At 34.3% G+C, this 17377-nt stretch overlaps 1 protein-coding gene and 1 non-coding gene across 2 annotated transcripts in view; one reads left to right on the top strand and one right to left on the bottom strand.

Moving 5' to 3' along the window:
• Positions 1–5474: 5474 nt before the first annotated feature.
• On the bottom strand, positions 5475–5547 carry Trnav-aac. Its single transcript has one exon. It is a non-coding gene; the product is annotated as a tRNA-Val (tRNA).
• A 515-nt stretch (positions 5548–6062) lies between these two features.
• LOC115881001 (chloride intracellular channel exc-4) overlaps positions 6063–17377 on the top strand; it is a 44413-nt gene continuing 33098 nt past the window's right edge. The window contains exon 1 of the mRNA XM_030898351.1: positions 6063–6266. Within this exon, the coding sequence (XP_030754211.1) occupies positions 6195–6266 (72 nt within the window). The 5' untranslated portion in view covers positions 6063–6194. The remainder of the gene's footprint in view (positions 6267–17377) is intronic.

The raw sequence follows: 17377 nt of genomic DNA, 5'->3' as shown, positions 1-17377 counted from the left end.
GAAGTTTCCGGAATGCAGTTCGGACCACCCTGTATTGAGAAAATAACAGGATTCATTTTTAAATTGTATGTTATAGAAATGAGACGGTCGTGTTAAACAAAGGTCCCTAGTATAGAAGATGTAATATAAGACACTTGCTGTTATATTATAGTTATACATTGCCTCTTGCTTTCCCTGTTTTCCAAGGAGCATAACTTAACTCATAAGTGATCCCGGGTCATTTATCACGGGGAAACCGCTAGGTGGCAGGATAGGCGGCAGGAGCGCCTTTCCCTCTGCAAACTCTGAAAATTCCTCTTCAGTTGCTCGGCGTTTCGCGATTCCGAGACGTTGCTTAATCCGGAGCTTGACACCAGTGCCGTAGGCACAAAGAAAAATATCAGCAATTTTTTTAATTATTGTCTCCCGCCTCAAAAAACATCATACTTTATAAAAATTGTTAACAACTCGTGCAGATGGCCTTAAAAGAGCTGTTCGTCGTCGTTCTATTCCACCACAAACTTTACAAGAGCTAAGCATAACTTGATCTATGGAGCTCTCGTAAAGGATTTTCTTGATCTATAGGTTGATATTCATGAAGCTATAGATCAAGAAAAATAACTACCCTTATTCATTCGATACGACGAAGACCTCGAGATGTTATTGCTGCGAGAGGTGGACATACACACCATTAAAATTATTATAAAATTATTCTTTTTGTCAATAAAAGAATCTCTGAAATCAATACTTTACTTTAAAATGTGTAGCTCATAAAAGAATAGAGATAATGGGATAATTCAAAAAATGATATGTTAAGTATACATCTAAGATTACCGGAAAGTGTTTTTATCCAAAATGCCCGTCTCATTTTTTTCACAGGGTGTTTTGAATTTTTTGCAAAAAACAACATTTTGATTTACCCCGATATAAAACCACCTAACCGAAGAATATAAGTCATTAAAGCAATAAAAAATAATGCCAATAAATTTTTCTTTACATTGATTACAGAAGTTTGATTAAAGTATGCATCAAACTTCTGTAATTTTAGGATATTCTAGATGAAGGTAAAACAGGATCTTCTACGTCACTGCTCTCCCTTTCTTCTTCCTGTATAATACCTACGGCAGCAACCGCCACCAAGAAACACAAAGTGGATTTCATATATCAAATTAAGAAAGTTGACTGGCTCAGTTTTATTGCTGCCACCGCGCCATAACGCTGATGATGTGGCGAGGAACGAAAATACAGAAACAGTTGTTGGAAACTTAGTCATTTCGGCCACTTAAGAGTCGTCATGTTTCTATATACTTTAACGTTTCTTTATTTTTGTCTTTGTAAGTTATAGGGAAAATATTATAAGAGGGAAGTTCTTTTTTATTAAGAGCAAAAATTGAATTTTCTGAATTAAATTATGGACTTTTTGTTTGAAATAAAGTTTATAAGAATATGGGGCAACTAATATTGGGATATAGACTACCAGAAATTAACAGAAGAATTAAGTTAGCATGGAGTACTTATGCAAGAAACTCAATCATATTCAAATCTAGAATACCACTTTATTTAAATAAAAGAAGAAAACATTCGACCAATATGTACTAACAGTCATGATTTATATATGCATGTGAAACCTGGACACTCAAAACGGACATTATAAGGAAACTACAGGTCGCACAACACTCATTGGAACGAAATATGCTGGAAATATCCAAAAATGACTGTAAAGAATACAGTGAATACAACAAAAGACCCAGATTAAAACCCAGAATCAAATCCTTCAATTGGCAATGAGCAGGTCACCTGGCAACAAGAACGGATATTAGTTAGACCACAATAATTACAGCATGGTACCTAAGATCGAACCTGAGATGGGACCATTATATTAGGAAATTAGCAGTACCATTTGCAAGGCTTATTACTTTCCACTACATACTTACATACAGGGTGAGTCTTAAATAAGTGCAAATATTTTCAGAGTGGGAAAATCACTAGGTCCACGCAGTAGGAAAATCACCAGGTCCAAGCAGTGAGAAAATCACCAGGTCCACGGATTAGGAAAATCACTAGGTCCATGCAGTGGTAAAATCACCAGTTCCCCGCAGTAGGAAAATCTGGTTCCCTGCGGTGGGAAAATCACCAAGCGCTGCAGTGGGAAAATCACCAAGTCAACGCAGTGGGAAAATCACCAGGTCCCCGCAGTAGGAAAATTACCAGGTCCACGGATTGGGAAAATAAGTAGGTCCACGTAGTAGGACAATCACCAGGACCCTGCGGTGGGAAAATCACCAGGGCCCTGGGGTGGGAAAATCACCAGGTCCCCGCAGTAGAAAAATTACCAGGTCCACGCAGTGAGAAAATCACCAGATCCCTGCGGTGGAAAAATCACCAGACCCTACAGTGGGAAAATCACCAGGCCCTGCGGTGCGAAAATCACCAGGTCTCCGCAGTAGGAAAATTACCGGGTCCACGCAGTAGGAAAATCACCAGATCCCCGCAGTAGGAAAATCACCAGGTCGTGCAGTGGCAAAAAGACCAGTTCCACGCAGTAGGAAAATCACCAGGTCCCCGCCGTGGGAAAATTACGAAGTCCCTGCGGTGGGACAATCACCAGGCCCTGCGGTGGGAAAATCACCAGGCCCTGCAGTGGGAAAATCACCAAGTCCACGAAGTAGGAAAATCACCAGGTCCACGCTGTGGGAAAGTCTCCAGGCCCTGCGGTGGGAAAATCACCAGGTTCCCGCAGTAGAAAAATTACCAGGTCCGCAGAGTGGGGATATCACCAGGCCCAGCGGTGGGAAAATCACAAGGCCCTTAGGTGGGAAGTCACCAAGCCCTGCAGAGGGAAAACCACTAAGTCACGCGGTGGGAAAATTACCAGGTCCACGCTATGGGAATATCACCAGGCCCTGCGGTGAGAAAATCACCAGGCCCTGCGGTGGCAAAAATCACCATGTCCTTGCGGTGGGAAAATCACCAGGCCCAGCGGTGGGAAAACCACCAGGTCCCCACAGTATAAAAATTACCAGGTCCACGCAGTGGGAAAATCACCAGCTCCCTACGGTGGGAAAATCACCAGGTCCCTGCAGTAAAAGAATTACCAGGTCCACGCAGTGGAAGAATCACTTAGTCCCTGCGTTGGGAAAATCACCAGGTTCCCGCAGTGGAAAAATCACCAGGTCTTCGAAGTGGGAAAGTCACCAGGTCCGCGCAGTGGAAAAATCAAGTCCCTGCAGTGGGAAAATCACCAGGCCCAGCGGTGGGAAAATCACCAGGATGGAAAAATTACCAGGTCCACGCAGTAGGAAAATCACCAGGTCCTTGCAGTGGGAAAATCACCAGGCCCTGCGGTGGGAAAATCACCAGGTCCCCGCAGTAGAAAAATTACCAGGTCCACGCAGTGGGAAAATCACAAGGTCCCTGCGGTGGGAAATTCACCAGGCCCTTCGGTGGGAAAATCACCAGGTCTCCGCAGTAGAAAAATTACCAGGTCCACGCAGTGGAAGAATCACCAAGTCCCTGTGGTGGGAAATATCACCAGGCCCTGCGGTGGGAAAATCTTCAGGCCCCCCAATGGAAAAATTACCAGGCCCACGCTGTAGGAAAATCAATAGGTCCCTGCGGTGGGAAAATCACCCGGTCCCCGCAATGGGAAAATCACCAGGTCTCCGCAGTGGGAAAGTCACCAGGTCCACGCAGTGCAAAAATCACCAAGTCCCTGCGGTGGGAAAATCATCAGGTCCCCGCAATCGAAAAATTACCAGGTCCACGCAGTCGGAAAATCAATATGTCCCTGCGGTGGAAATATCACCAGGTCCCCGGAGTAGGAAAATTACCAGGTCCACGCAGTAGGAAAATCACCAGGTACGCGCAGTAGGAAAATTACCAGGTCCCTGCGGTGAGAAAATCACCAGGCCCTGCAGTGGGAAAATCACCAGTTCCACTCAGTAGGAAAATCACCAGGAGGTCCACGGATTGGGAAAATCACCAGGTCCCTGCGGTGGGAAAAAAATAGAAAAAAGGTTAGAAATAATTATTTTTTGTTTAAATTTTGAGAACCACTGGATCTTTTTTGGGTTTTCTTTTTTCTAAAGTTAATCTATTACCTATGTTGTTTTAACTAAAAACTAAAAAAATTACCAAAATATTTTTCAAGAAATTCAAAATTCAATTTTTTTTTCGCGAAAACAACCTCATAATCGTGTTTCTGAGGTCGAAATATACTACTCCTAAAAATATTTGCACTTAATTAAGACTCACCCTGTATAACATAGGCAGACGTTTATTAGAACAGAACTACATAATAATAATTGGTCACCCTGTAGATTTAATCTAGTGTATTTTCCTTGAGATGTCAGGATATTTAATTTCTGATCAGGCACAAATTCATTGAACTTTTATTATTATCAAATAAGGAAAATCTATATAAAAGCTTAGAATTTAATCGAATCTATGAAAGACAGACAACAGAGCGTAACAAAATATATTCTACCACACTTCACTGGGTGTAACTGGGTGTTTTGAACAGAAAGGGGACTAAATAGCCCTCTTTTGTAAAAGACACGTGTGTCGTGTGCGACAAGAGCTTTGATTTCTCCTATTTTTGTCAGATTTTGGATTTGGAATTCGATTCTATTGTTGACTTAATATCATACTAGAAATTACAACAATATTATGGTTGAAGTTTAATGACAATAAATCTGAAAACGTATTATGCAGGGTGAATCTTAATAAAATAATAAGTATGCTTAATAAATAAGCCCAAATATTATTAAGGGTAGTATATTTCGGCCTCAGTAACTGTTTTTTTTTTCGGGAAAAAAAATTGAAAATTTTTTTAAAACATTTTTTGGAATTTTTTTTTTTTAATTTAAGCAAAAAAATATTTTATTTTTATTTTCAATAACTCGGTTATTTTGGAGCCCTGAAAATATTTGCACTGATTTAAGACTCGCCCTGTATATAATCTGTATTCGTCTCATATTATTCGAACGTAGTATCCTTGTAATATACAAGGTGTCCCAGAAATAAGTGCAAGTATTTTAATTGGTAGTATATAGTTCAACCCCAGAAACATGCCTATGAGGTTTTTTTCGCGAAAATTTTTTTTTGGAAAATTCGGAACCTTTTAAAAAATGTTTCGAAATTTTTTTTAGTTTTTAGTGAAAAAACAATATGGCAATAGGTAGTAGATTAAATTTACAAGAAAGAAAATCCAGAAAAGATCCAGTGGTTCTCAAAATTTGATCAAAAAATCATTTTTTTTGGAAATTTTGAAAGTAAAATAACTTCGTTACTTAACTTGGACTTATTGTAAAAACCATAAAGAGAAAATATGTTTCTTTTATCGAGATCTACCACCCTTAAAATACTTGCACTTATTTCTGGGACACCCTGTATATTTTTGGTAAGATTTGGTAGTATAAATAATAAAGGTGTATTTCTATTTTAAATAATTAAAATAATTTTGTAATCATAATAAAAAAAAAAGTAAAAAGTAATGTTTCCGCCCGGGATCGAACCGGGGACCTTCCGCGTGTTAGGCGGATGTGATAACCACTACACCACGGAAACAATGAATACTTTTAACTAAACCCGGATTATCAACAGACAGAAAAAAATAAAATTATTTTATTTTCATTTATTTATTTAAATTCTAAATTATACGTACATAATTTATAATATAACTATAAAAAATGACGATAAATATAATATGTCATAACTGAACAGTCTAAAATATAATTAATTTTAAATATTTATTATAATTAGATAATTAAAAATATATAATGAATTCTAATGGCAATTTCGTAAAAGAACTATGTAATTATGCGAATAATCTATTTTTACATTCTTTATTCTTTGTTTGATAAATATTTAATTTATAAATAATATCTTTATAAAAAAAATTAAATTAAAATATATGTGGCGCTATCTAGCGAAGCTCCCTAAAACTATAGTGAGGCGCTGATGTATAGTTTTCTGTAATTCACCGAGTTTTAGCCATCTAGTAACCGGTCGAAAATGTAGAACCCCCAAACACATTACAGTTTCCTTTTTCGTCTGTCATTCGAAAACATCTGTCACTTTCCAATCCAACGATTCCTGTGAAAACGACGAAAAAAATTTTTCAGTAAAGTTTTGTACACGGAGATTGTTCGTCGATAGAAAGTTTAAAAGTGCCTTTCCTTATTTTGCAATCGGCTTTTCTTTGAGGATTTACCATGGCCGACGAGATTCAAGAGAACGGACACGCAGAAAACGGAGACGTTCCCGAAATAGAGCTGATTATCAGGGTGAGTCTTTCCATACACATCGGTTTTGCAAAGTCTTGAACTGTTTGGGCGTGACTACAGTTGTATTTTTTAACCGTTTTTACCGGAATTGCAACGCTAAATACTCAATAAATCGCTGTATTTATAAAATTAGAAGTTTTTTAAGAATAAATTGGATGTTTTCCATGTTTTTTGGGACCAAAAGACACTCAACAAATGACCTTGGAAGTTCTCTAACACTTTCCAAAAATATCCTCTGTTTTGACCGCTTTATTTTGCATTTTACCTATCCAGACTGAACATTATGCATTTCTAGTTTGTTTTTTATATACAAATAGCTCGAATTCCTTGCTAAAGCGAAATGGAATTATATTTTAGAGTTTCCAAAAAAAGTAGGTTTGGTATCTACGTAGACAGGTACTATAAAATAAATTTATTAGATAAAACAGCAATTTGGAATTACTTAATAGGTACTGATATTTACGATAGTGAACAAGATTTTTTCGTGTATAGGACATAATTAGATTGATTATGTCGATTCTAAATGTTTGTGAAAGTTTTTGCCCAGTTTGCAGTTGTTTGAAAATTTTGAACATACCTAGCTATTTATTTTGTTGCAGTTCGAGGCATTAAAAATGCTGATATGTTCTTTTTTGTTTAATTAAATGCATTCCATTGATTTTATAATGGATAATAGCAATAAATTTTCTTTAAAATAAGTTAAAAATAAATGCCAGCCTATATTTGTTTAAAACATATAACAGAATTGATGTTAATCATTAAGTACACAATTTAATTGGTAGAACATGTTTACAGAACAATTTTTATTAGATATACAAGTATAAACATATTATACAGGGTCTCCCAATAGTCCGTGGACATAGAACAATAATGCTACTACGTACTTGGGTCCTATTTACCTCTCTTACCAAAGTGCTTCGTTTGTCCTTTAGAAGGCGTCTAGTATAGTAAACTTCAGAGTTAGTTAATTTAAAATTTCTCAAACTTTAAGATAACCAAGATACAAAGGGGTAAAAAATGCAACATTTTAAAATTTGCCTAGTATTTCAGGAACTAAAAAGGCTAGGACAAATCTGTGCGTAGTATGTTGAATCCCTACTCATAAACGAGAAACCGCATAAAACACAGGAAAATGGGACACCCTGTACATGAAATAAAGTTTATTAAAATTTATGATATTTATCAAAGGGTGTCATTGGCTTAATCGTAGCACTAATTTTTCAACATTTTTAAGGAAATAATTCTTTTTTATTCTCTAATTTGGAAGGTTATATTTTATATGATATTGTTTTCATTATTTTTTTTATAAACAAAATGAGACAACAATTTAAATTTTGATTTTTAAAATATATTTATTTAAAATAATTAATACAATAATCATGAATATATACAGGGTGAGTCTTAAATAAGTGCAAATATTTTAGGGATAGTATATTTCGACCCCAAAACACATTATTGAGTTTTTTTTTTTTTCGCAAAAAATATTTCAAAATTTGGAACTTTTGAGAAAAAAAATGTTGGATTTTTTTTGTTTTAGTTAAAAAACATAATTTCTTGATAATATGGCAACAGTGGATTAAATTAACAAGAAAGAAAATTCAGAAAAGATCCAGTGGTTCTCAAAATTTAAGCAAAAAAATATTTTTTTGGGGAATTCTCAAACTAAAATAACCCGTTATTTTTTGGACTTAATTGAAAAAACGGTAAGAAGAAAAAAAATATTTTTCTTTTTATCGAGATTTATCACAGCCAATACAAGAAAATATTTGTACTTATTTAAGATTCACCCTGTATAATCTTATTCGTTATATCTGCAATTAAACTGTTGAATCGGAGGGATATAGACGATATCCAAAAAATGACAGAAAAAAACAATTTACCTATGCATTAAAATGACAGACATGTAACGGCCACTGTCATTATCCTTTAATCCTCTTACTGGACAGACTATAAGCAAAATAAAACACTAAATCACCACAATACACCAAAACACTTTTACTTTTACACTGGACGCGCGTTTCGCTAACCATGTTAGCATCATCAGCAGATGATTATAAACTTTTTTAGTTTATAATCATCTGCTGATGGTTAGCGAAACACGCGTCAGTGTAAAAGTAAAAGTGTTTTGGTGTATAATATTGATTTAGTACCTTTTATTTTGCTGTAACACCAAAGGTTCCAACCCTCAACTGTAACAGACTATAAGTCTAAATAAATAAAATTTAAATCATATTAGAACTTATAGCGTACCTACCTACCAAACTAAAATAAAATTAGTGTCATAGTTAAGTGCTAAACCAAACTGTTTAATAACAAACATATATTTATTTAAATAATATAAACCGCAAACAGCCTGTATTATTATTTATTGGATCCCTCTTATGCGTTTGTTTGTATACAATGTGGCATGTGGTAATAATACGTCAGTCACTATGTAAAATTTCCAAGAATCTAAACTTTGTTTAAAATTTTGATTAATCATTTCTGTTGATTTAACTTCCATACGAGAGATTTTAAATAAAATTTGATTGGGAATCTTTAATAAATATTATTTCGTCAAAATACAGATGACAGATTAGCCTTTGTAGAGTTTGAGAAGGCTTTCGACTCTATACATCCTATAAGGCAATAATAGAAGCCTTAGCGAAACAAGGTATTGACAGAGCTTATATAGAAACTCTCGCCAATATATACAAAGAAGCCAATGCAAGAGTAATGGTATATAAAACAACCCCAGAGTCCCCAACTGGTAAAGAACTACGACAGATATCCCCAAAGCTGTTTACAGCAACATTAGAAGAAATCTTTCAAAAAAGACCGACAAAGGATTAAAAATAGATGGAGAATATCTGAACCATCTAAAATTCGCTGACGACATAGTCCTAATTGCCAGTAGTCCTGAAGAAGTACAAGCACAAATTAATGAACTAAATACAGCCAGCAATAAAGTGGGTCTCAATATGAATTTAGCAAAAATTAAAGTAATGTACAACGAACTAGTGGAAAGAAAAAGGAGTTATCTTTAGGCCGAATAACTAAGCTTCCCATTGACGGACAATAATGGCATCATTACAGAAAACAGATAAAAACTCCTCAAGATGGAGGTAGGCCATGAGGAGAGCTCTGAAACGAAAATAAAGGACGACATAACCGCAGGAACTGGCACCATTAGGGCCCACCACACAGGAAGAAGCGGGAAGGAAGCATCGTAAACGTCTGAAAACAAATTAAGATCTCTGGACTGACTAGATATTTACCGAGGAAGCGGAATAAGGACTCTGAAATTGTTCATCTAATTGACCAATCATTCAACAAAATTTGGCGTACAGGTGGTCCATCCCAAACGATTGGCTGCCATCAACATTTATACCGTTTCCCAAGAAGGCAAACGTGACCAAATGCTCTGATCACAGGATAATCAGTCTGATGAGCCACGTCCTAAACTTAAAAAAAATGTTTATATTATTAAATGATTTTAAATTTTGTTGTTAATAGGTATAACAAATTATTACTGTTATTATTATTTATTAAACCAGTCTTTGCTTAAAAACATTAAAAATCATTTTCCTACATCCAAAATAAAAAGTATTATTGCAGTGTAATAACAGAATATTAATAAAAAAAGATGCAAAACATTAGACATACTATGCCTAACTAATCCTAAAGAATAATATTCTTTGCTAATACCAACTAATACGAATATATGGCAACAGCGCCCTTCATAATGTATTTTCTGTGTAAATACTAGCACCTCAATAAAAAAAATAATGTGTCCTTATCTTTATTTGACTCCGCAAAAAATCAAAGATGCCGGCTTCTTTCATAGCATTACCACCGACCGCTGTCGGGTTTCTAGGAAAGAAACCTACGTCGCCGGACGACAACTAAAATCCAGTTTAAATTTCATTAAAATCGATCCTGACGAATAAATGAATTTTATAAATGAATGGTTTTTGCTGCCGAATTACTTGAATACAATATTTCAAGGCAGAGGACGCATCTATTCGATAATTTTTATTCGAATAGTTTTCGACGAATGTTTTCTTACTAGCTATCGAATTATTCGAATGAATTGCAACTATCGAATATTTCGATAGTATTCATTCGATAGTTCCCACTACTAATCGACACGCGCACTATCATTTTTACATTAAAAGCGTAAATTTTTACCGCAGACGTAGGTTTTTAAAGGCCCGGTCTAATCATCTGCCTGCGCTCCTCCTACTTATTCTGAAATGTTAGCCTGATTGACAAAGGCGATACTATATCGCGTTTCTTTGATTGATTCGTTTTTGTGCGTCAGTCCATTGGTGTGCTGGCAGTGCGACCAATGGGGCATTCCATTTTATATTTATAACCAAATATATGTTTTGACAAGACTTTGACAATTAAAACAACAAATTACAACAGATTCTATATTGATTATTATATGACTTGAAACACAACGGCACTGGAATTAAGTTTTATGTGACCTTGAACAGATTAGTTCACATGGTAGCGACCGATGAATCACTCCCAAACATTCGTGGCGTTTACTTTACAATTATAGTTATTTTTTATACAAGACGATAAAATATGGTATTTTATCCAAAAATTAATTTCGATTTGCCGAAATTAAAAGAAAAATTTAAAGATTAATTCCCTCACCATTTTATCGTCGTGTATAAAACAATATTTTTTTTTATAGCCAGTTACATTTTAAAAAATATTCAGAAATTGTTATTTCAAGGAATTTATTACGAGTAGAAAAAAGATTGTGCTGGGTTGGCGTTGGTTTCTATGTAATTTGACAAATAAATAAAGCTGTCTTCATGCTGTCTCTTTAACAAATTGCAATACTATGGATTCAGGGAAGTGCCGCTCGAATGGCTTAAGTCGTATCTTGGCAACAGAAAGCAGCTTGTGAGGATTGATACGTCTATGTCTTGTAAGCCTATAGAATGTAGTGTCCCTCAGGGTTCAGTACTTGGCCCTATTTTATTTCTGGTGTTTATCAACGACATTGCAAATCTAGACATTAGTGGTAAAATCTGCCTCTTTGCGGACAATACTAGTTTCACTTGGAGCGGCCCAGATGTTACGGCACTATATAATACCATATCCAGTGACTTACGCACCATTAAATCTTGGTGCGATTCTAATCTCCTATGCCTCAACCTTTCAAAAACTAAAGTTTTGTCATATAAAAGTACTATACAACCTTTTGTACTTAATAACACCACTATTGACGTCGTGAACTCTGTGAGATTCTTAGGACTTGTTGTAGACAACTCGTTAAAATGGGACTTGCACATCGAAGCCTTATCAAAGAAACTAAGCTCTGCCTGTTTTGCGCTAAGATCAGTGTCTAAGGAACTTAACTCATCAACCTCTAGAATGGTCTATTATGCCCTTTTTGAGTCGCATCTTCGTTATGCCCTTCCATTCTGGGGTACTTGCTGCGCGACAAAATTTGATCGTATTTTCAAACTTCAAAAGAGAGCAGTTCGATACTTATTGGGACTAAACAGTAGAACTCACTGCCAGAATTTCTTTAAAAATTTCAAAATACTGACTCTTCCTTCCTTATTCATTTTTGAATCCGTTTGCTTAATCCGCAAGCACATATTCTCTATTCCGGAAAGGCCTTCTCACAACTATCCACTTAGGAATGCGGAGCACGATATTTATCTGCCAACCCCGAGCTCAGAACTAGTTAAGGGCTCAATACTGTACAATGCCAAGAAAATGTACAATCATTTGCCTTCGAATATCAAGTCACTTTCATTCTTTCCCGCATTTCGCAAAGCTCTGAAATCATACTTACTGGAGAGAGCCCTATATGCGGTAAACGACTTTTTTGTTGATGTTTAATCATGAACAATTTAGAATTTTAATTTTAATATTTTGATCATCTCACACACTGGTTAAAGGTCTAGTATTTAATATTTTATAACTCTTGATTTTATGTTATTATAACATGATTTTATCCATTTACAGTTTTCCTTTTGTAAAATTTTCTAGATACGCCTGTGTTCTGCAATGTCCATATATGTTTTATTTGTAATTTTATGACGTAAATTTTTTTGAATTGATTTGTATTGTATGACATTTTTTTTATTATTTGTATATTTGTTTTTGTGCTTTTTTGTTTTTTGAATGCTTTGTCGATGAAGCTGTTTTGGCTTTTGTACAATAAAGCCTTGTTTTTTTTTTTTTTAGTTGTCAGTTTTGAGTCAATATTTTTTAATTCTCTTTCGTGTCGATTGCTGATTGAATTGGAGCCAGAAATGGCTCAAAACGAACTAAGTAAATTACCAACAGATATTATATAGGCGACAAACGCCAAATATTTTATCCAAACTACTTCCATTTAAATCCCGAATAACTTATGAAAAGGAATACAAACATTTTCAAAAATGGAAGCAATTAAAAAACGTGCGTGAAGAAATAAAGTTTTTAACCAATCTATCAAATAATAGATTCATTCAAATTTAAATTGCAAACTATTCACCAGCATCCGCGCATTCAAAATGTCCTCTTTCACTGCAATTTGTTGCAGATGTCGGACGCTTATAGACTGTACGACTCTCTTTCTCTATCAAAAGTATTGTGGTAAAATGGTAAAGGGATTGCGGAATATCCCTCATTCGAGCTATTTTTAAAGGGTGGTCGGACTAGGCATTGAATAAATCCGATTTCAATAGGTAAATAATGACCTGGCTGGAGCATATATGCGGTCAGGGAAATAGCCCAATTCAATAGAGAATAATACGTTTGCGGATTTCTATGATTTCGGAGGTATATAGATGATGTAGTACTTAAGATAGGGATAAATAACGTTTAATGAACGTTTTTTTTCCATAGCAACTGTTAAAATTGCCTTATATCTATCAAGGGTAGATTAAATGATACTTTAACAGCCAGGATAGGTTAAAAACTTTATTTCTTCTCGCACGTTTTTTAATTGCTGCCATTTTTGAAAATTTTTATATTCCTTTTCATAAGTTATTCGGGATTTAAATGGAAGTAGTTTGGATAAAATATTTGGCGTTTGTCGCCTCAGCCTGAATATCTGTTGGTAATTTACTTATTTCGTTTTGAGCCATTTCTTGCTCCAATTCAACCAGCAATCGACACGAAAGAGAATTAAAAAATATTGACTCAAAACTGACTCGCGATTTCATCGCTCGTGAATTAATCTATTCGGTCGACGATAAAATACCATGTCATCGTCTTGTATAAAAAATAACTATTAATATCAACAGAAGTTTAGTTTCTAAAGCAAGTCCAATACTTGACTTTGCAACAAAATAAAATGACATAGTAAAAAGTAAGGATTTATTTCATTATTATATCGATATGAAATTGTTTATTGTTTTATTTGCGTACATAGAAAAATGGAGAAATAATATATAACAAAGATCATAAAATTGAGGGTAAAAACGAGATGTTATAATAATATACGTAATAAATTTAGCAAAATAATATATAAGAGTAGCTACTTAAAAATAAGAAATTGCCTCAATTAGAAGGAAATCTATATTTTAACTGTGTCATTAATTTTAGTTGCTTTTTCTCCATTAGGTTTTATTAAGATGTCTTTTTTATTTTGTCAGAATCATTATTTTTGTTATTTTTTTTATTTTAATTTTTGTATTAGTCAAATTTGAAGAATGATTTGAAAGTATTACATAAAATAATGTTCTATTAATACATACAAGTAAATAGAGAAGAAAAATTTTACAATCTGTAGGCATGGCAGTGTCCTTGACAATTCAGTACAGTAGTACTGTAGTGCAAGTACAGTAGTACCTGTATAGTACAAGCAACTCACGGCACTTTTAACCGGCTGTAACTTCATAGGAATCTTAATTTTCAGTGACCAAGAGGTACTATAGCCTAGTTATATTTCCAATATAATATCTATTAAGTATATCATCATAATTTTCAGCTTATTCAACCATTTCCAATTATGGTGTAGCCTCTATACACATGAAAAAGGTATTAATACCATCAATTTTCTTGATGTTACAATTATAAAACAGTCTAATAGATTACAATTTGATATTTACAGAAAACCCACTACCACAGACACTGTAATACATAGTCAATCACACCAATCCTGGCAAATCAAAATGTCACCCTTTCATAGTTTAATTCATAGATTAGTAATGTTTCCACTGAGCCCAGAGAATTTAAAAAAGAGTTAAATATTATTAAACAAATCGCCATCAACAATGGATATAAGTGTTCCCTTATTGATAATATGCTAAAGAGAAAACAAAAGAAAATATTAATGAAAAATTTTTATTCCGCTAATTCTAAAGATAATAACAATTATCGACTTTTAAACTACATTCCTAATTTAACTAACAAAATTTCAAATAATCTCAATAAAATAGGATGTAAAACTATTAACGTAAATAAAAGAAATTTAGGTCAAATTTTATTAAATAATAAAGAAAAAACTAATGTCAAAAATAAGTCGGGTGTATATAGGGTGGATTGCAATGATTGTGATGCCGTGTACATAGGCCAAACAGGTAGAAATTTAGATATAAGGATTAAAGAACATGTAAAGTCTATTAATAATCTCCAGCATAGTTCTGGTCTTGCAACTCATTGTATAGTAAATAATCACAAAATTAATGAAAACTCAATTAAGTTACTACACAGAGAAACAAAAGGTAGACGCTTAAATTACATTGAACAGTTAGAAATACTAAAATCTGTTAAAAACGAAAATAATGTTAACGACCAACAAGGATTTCTAAACACATTTTTTATTACCCCTATTGTAAACTCTCTGAACCCACTCCCATAACAAATATATATATAGTTACAGTGTAGTTAGACCATTAGTTCTTAAAAAACTCTTGAAAAAGGCCTAACAAGCCGAAACATATATGTAGAGTTAAAGTTACTCTTATTAAAAGTTTTTTGAAACATCTAAAAGCGTGCTTTATTAAAATACTAATACTAAATAGTTATTTATTGTAAACACTGTTGGCGTTAATCCAACGGAGACCAGATTGTCAGCAGTGATTTACTAATAAACAAATTTCTTAACGTTTCGGGAAGCATATCTATTCCCGTCGTCGGAAGCAATAAAAAACATAAAGAACAAACAAAAAAACTATTTAAAAGACCTAAATAAGTTTTACACTAGTACTAGTATATCAGATGTAATATAATACACTTGCTGTTGTATAGTTACACATTGCCTCTTGCTCTCCCTGTTTTCCAAGGAGCATAACTTAACTCATAAGTGATCCCGGGTCATTTATCACGAGGAAACCGCTAGGTGGCAGGATAGGCGGCAGGAGCGCCTTTCCCTCTGCAAACTCTGGGAATTCCTCTTCAGTTGCTCGGCGTTTCGCGATTCCGAGACGTTGCTTAATCCGGGAAAGCTTGACACCAGTGCCGTAGGCACGAAGAAAAATATCAGCAATTTTTTTTAATTATTGTCTCCCGCCTCAAAAAACATCATACTTTATAAAAATTGTTAAAAGTGCCCATTCACATACAGTTCGCCGGCAGTTCTAGGACTGTACGATCTGAACTGAAAATCTTAACTTTGTCAGACCACGTACAATGCAGTTACGCCGAATGATGCGATTTTCAGTTTTGGGACTGTCAGTTTTTGAACTGAAGGAAAACTGTGCTTCCACCACACACACAAACGTATCCTCAGTTTTAATCGAATGATCTTGAAGTGAAAAATGTTTTTAAATGCAAAAAATACACTTCTCGTGCTTTTGTTACTGCAAGAGCCAATTACAAAGACAAAAAAGCGTTTCTGGGTGAAAGATTGATTATTACAACGTGATACATTATCTTATATGAACTGCAAAAATTAACAACTCGTGCAGATGGCCTTAAAAGAGCTGTTCGTCGTCGTTCTATTACAAGAGCTAAGCATAACTTGATCTATGGAGCTCTCGTAAAGGATTTTCTTGATCTATAGGTTGATATTCATGAAGCTATAGATCAAGAAAAAATAACTACCCTTATTCATTCGATACGACGAAGACCTCGAGATGTTATTGCTGCGAGAGGTGGACATACACACCATTAAAATTATTATAAAATTATTCTGTTTGTCAATAAAAGAATCTCTGAAATCAATGCTTTACTTAAAAATGTGTAGCTCATAAAAGAATAGAGATAATGGGATAATTCAAAAAATGATATGTTAAGTATACATCTAAGATTACAGGAAAGTGTTTTTATCCAAAATGCCCGTCTCATTTTTTCCACAGGGTGTTTTGAATTTTTTGCAAAAAACAACATTTTGATTTACCCCGGTATAAAACCACCTAACCGAAGAATATAAGTCATTAAAGTAATAAAAAATAATGCCAATAAATTTTTCTTTACATTGATTACAGAAGTTTGATTAAAGTATGCATCAAACTTCTGTAATTTTAGGATATTCTAGATGAAGGTAAAACAGGATCTTCTACGTCACTGCTCTCCCTTTCTTCTTCCTGTATAATACCTACGGCAGCAACCGCCACCAAGAAACACAAAGTGGATTTCATATATCAAATTAAGAAAGTTGACTGGCTCAGTTTTATTGCTGCCACCGCGCCATAACGCTGATGATGTGGCGAGGAACGAAAATACAGAAACAGTTGTTGGAAACTTAGTCATTTCGGCCACTTAAGAGTCGTCATGTTTCTATATACTTTAACGTTTCTTTATTTTTTTCCCTTGTAATTTATAGGGAAAATATTATAAGAGGGAAGTTCTTTTTTATTAAGAGCAAAAATTGAATTTTCTGAATTAAATTATGGACTTTTTGTTTGAAATAAAGTTCAAAAGAATATGGGGCAACTAATATTGGGATATAGACTACCAGAAATTAACAGAAGAATTAAGTTAGCATGGAGTACTTATGCAAGAAACTCAATCATATTCAAATCTAGAATACCACTTTATTTAAATAAAAGAAGAAAACATTCGACCAATATGTACTAACAGTCATGATTTATATATGCATGTGAAACCTGGACACTCAAAACGGACATTATAAGGAAACTACAGGTCGCACAACACTCACTGGAACGAAATATGCTGGAAATATCCAAGAATGACTGTAAAGAATACAGTGAATACAACAAAAG

Source organism: Sitophilus oryzae, unplaced genomic scaffold (assembly GCF_002938485.1).
Source record: "Sitophilus oryzae breed Bouriz unplaced genomic scaffold, Soryzae_2.0 scaffold_1693_pilon_pilon, whole genome shotgun sequence".
NCBI lineage: Eukaryota > Metazoa > Arthropoda > Insecta > Coleoptera > Curculionidae > Sitophilus > Sitophilus oryzae.
Note: the sequence above shows the minus strand (reverse complement) of the source record. Positions and strands in the feature narration are given on the sequence as shown.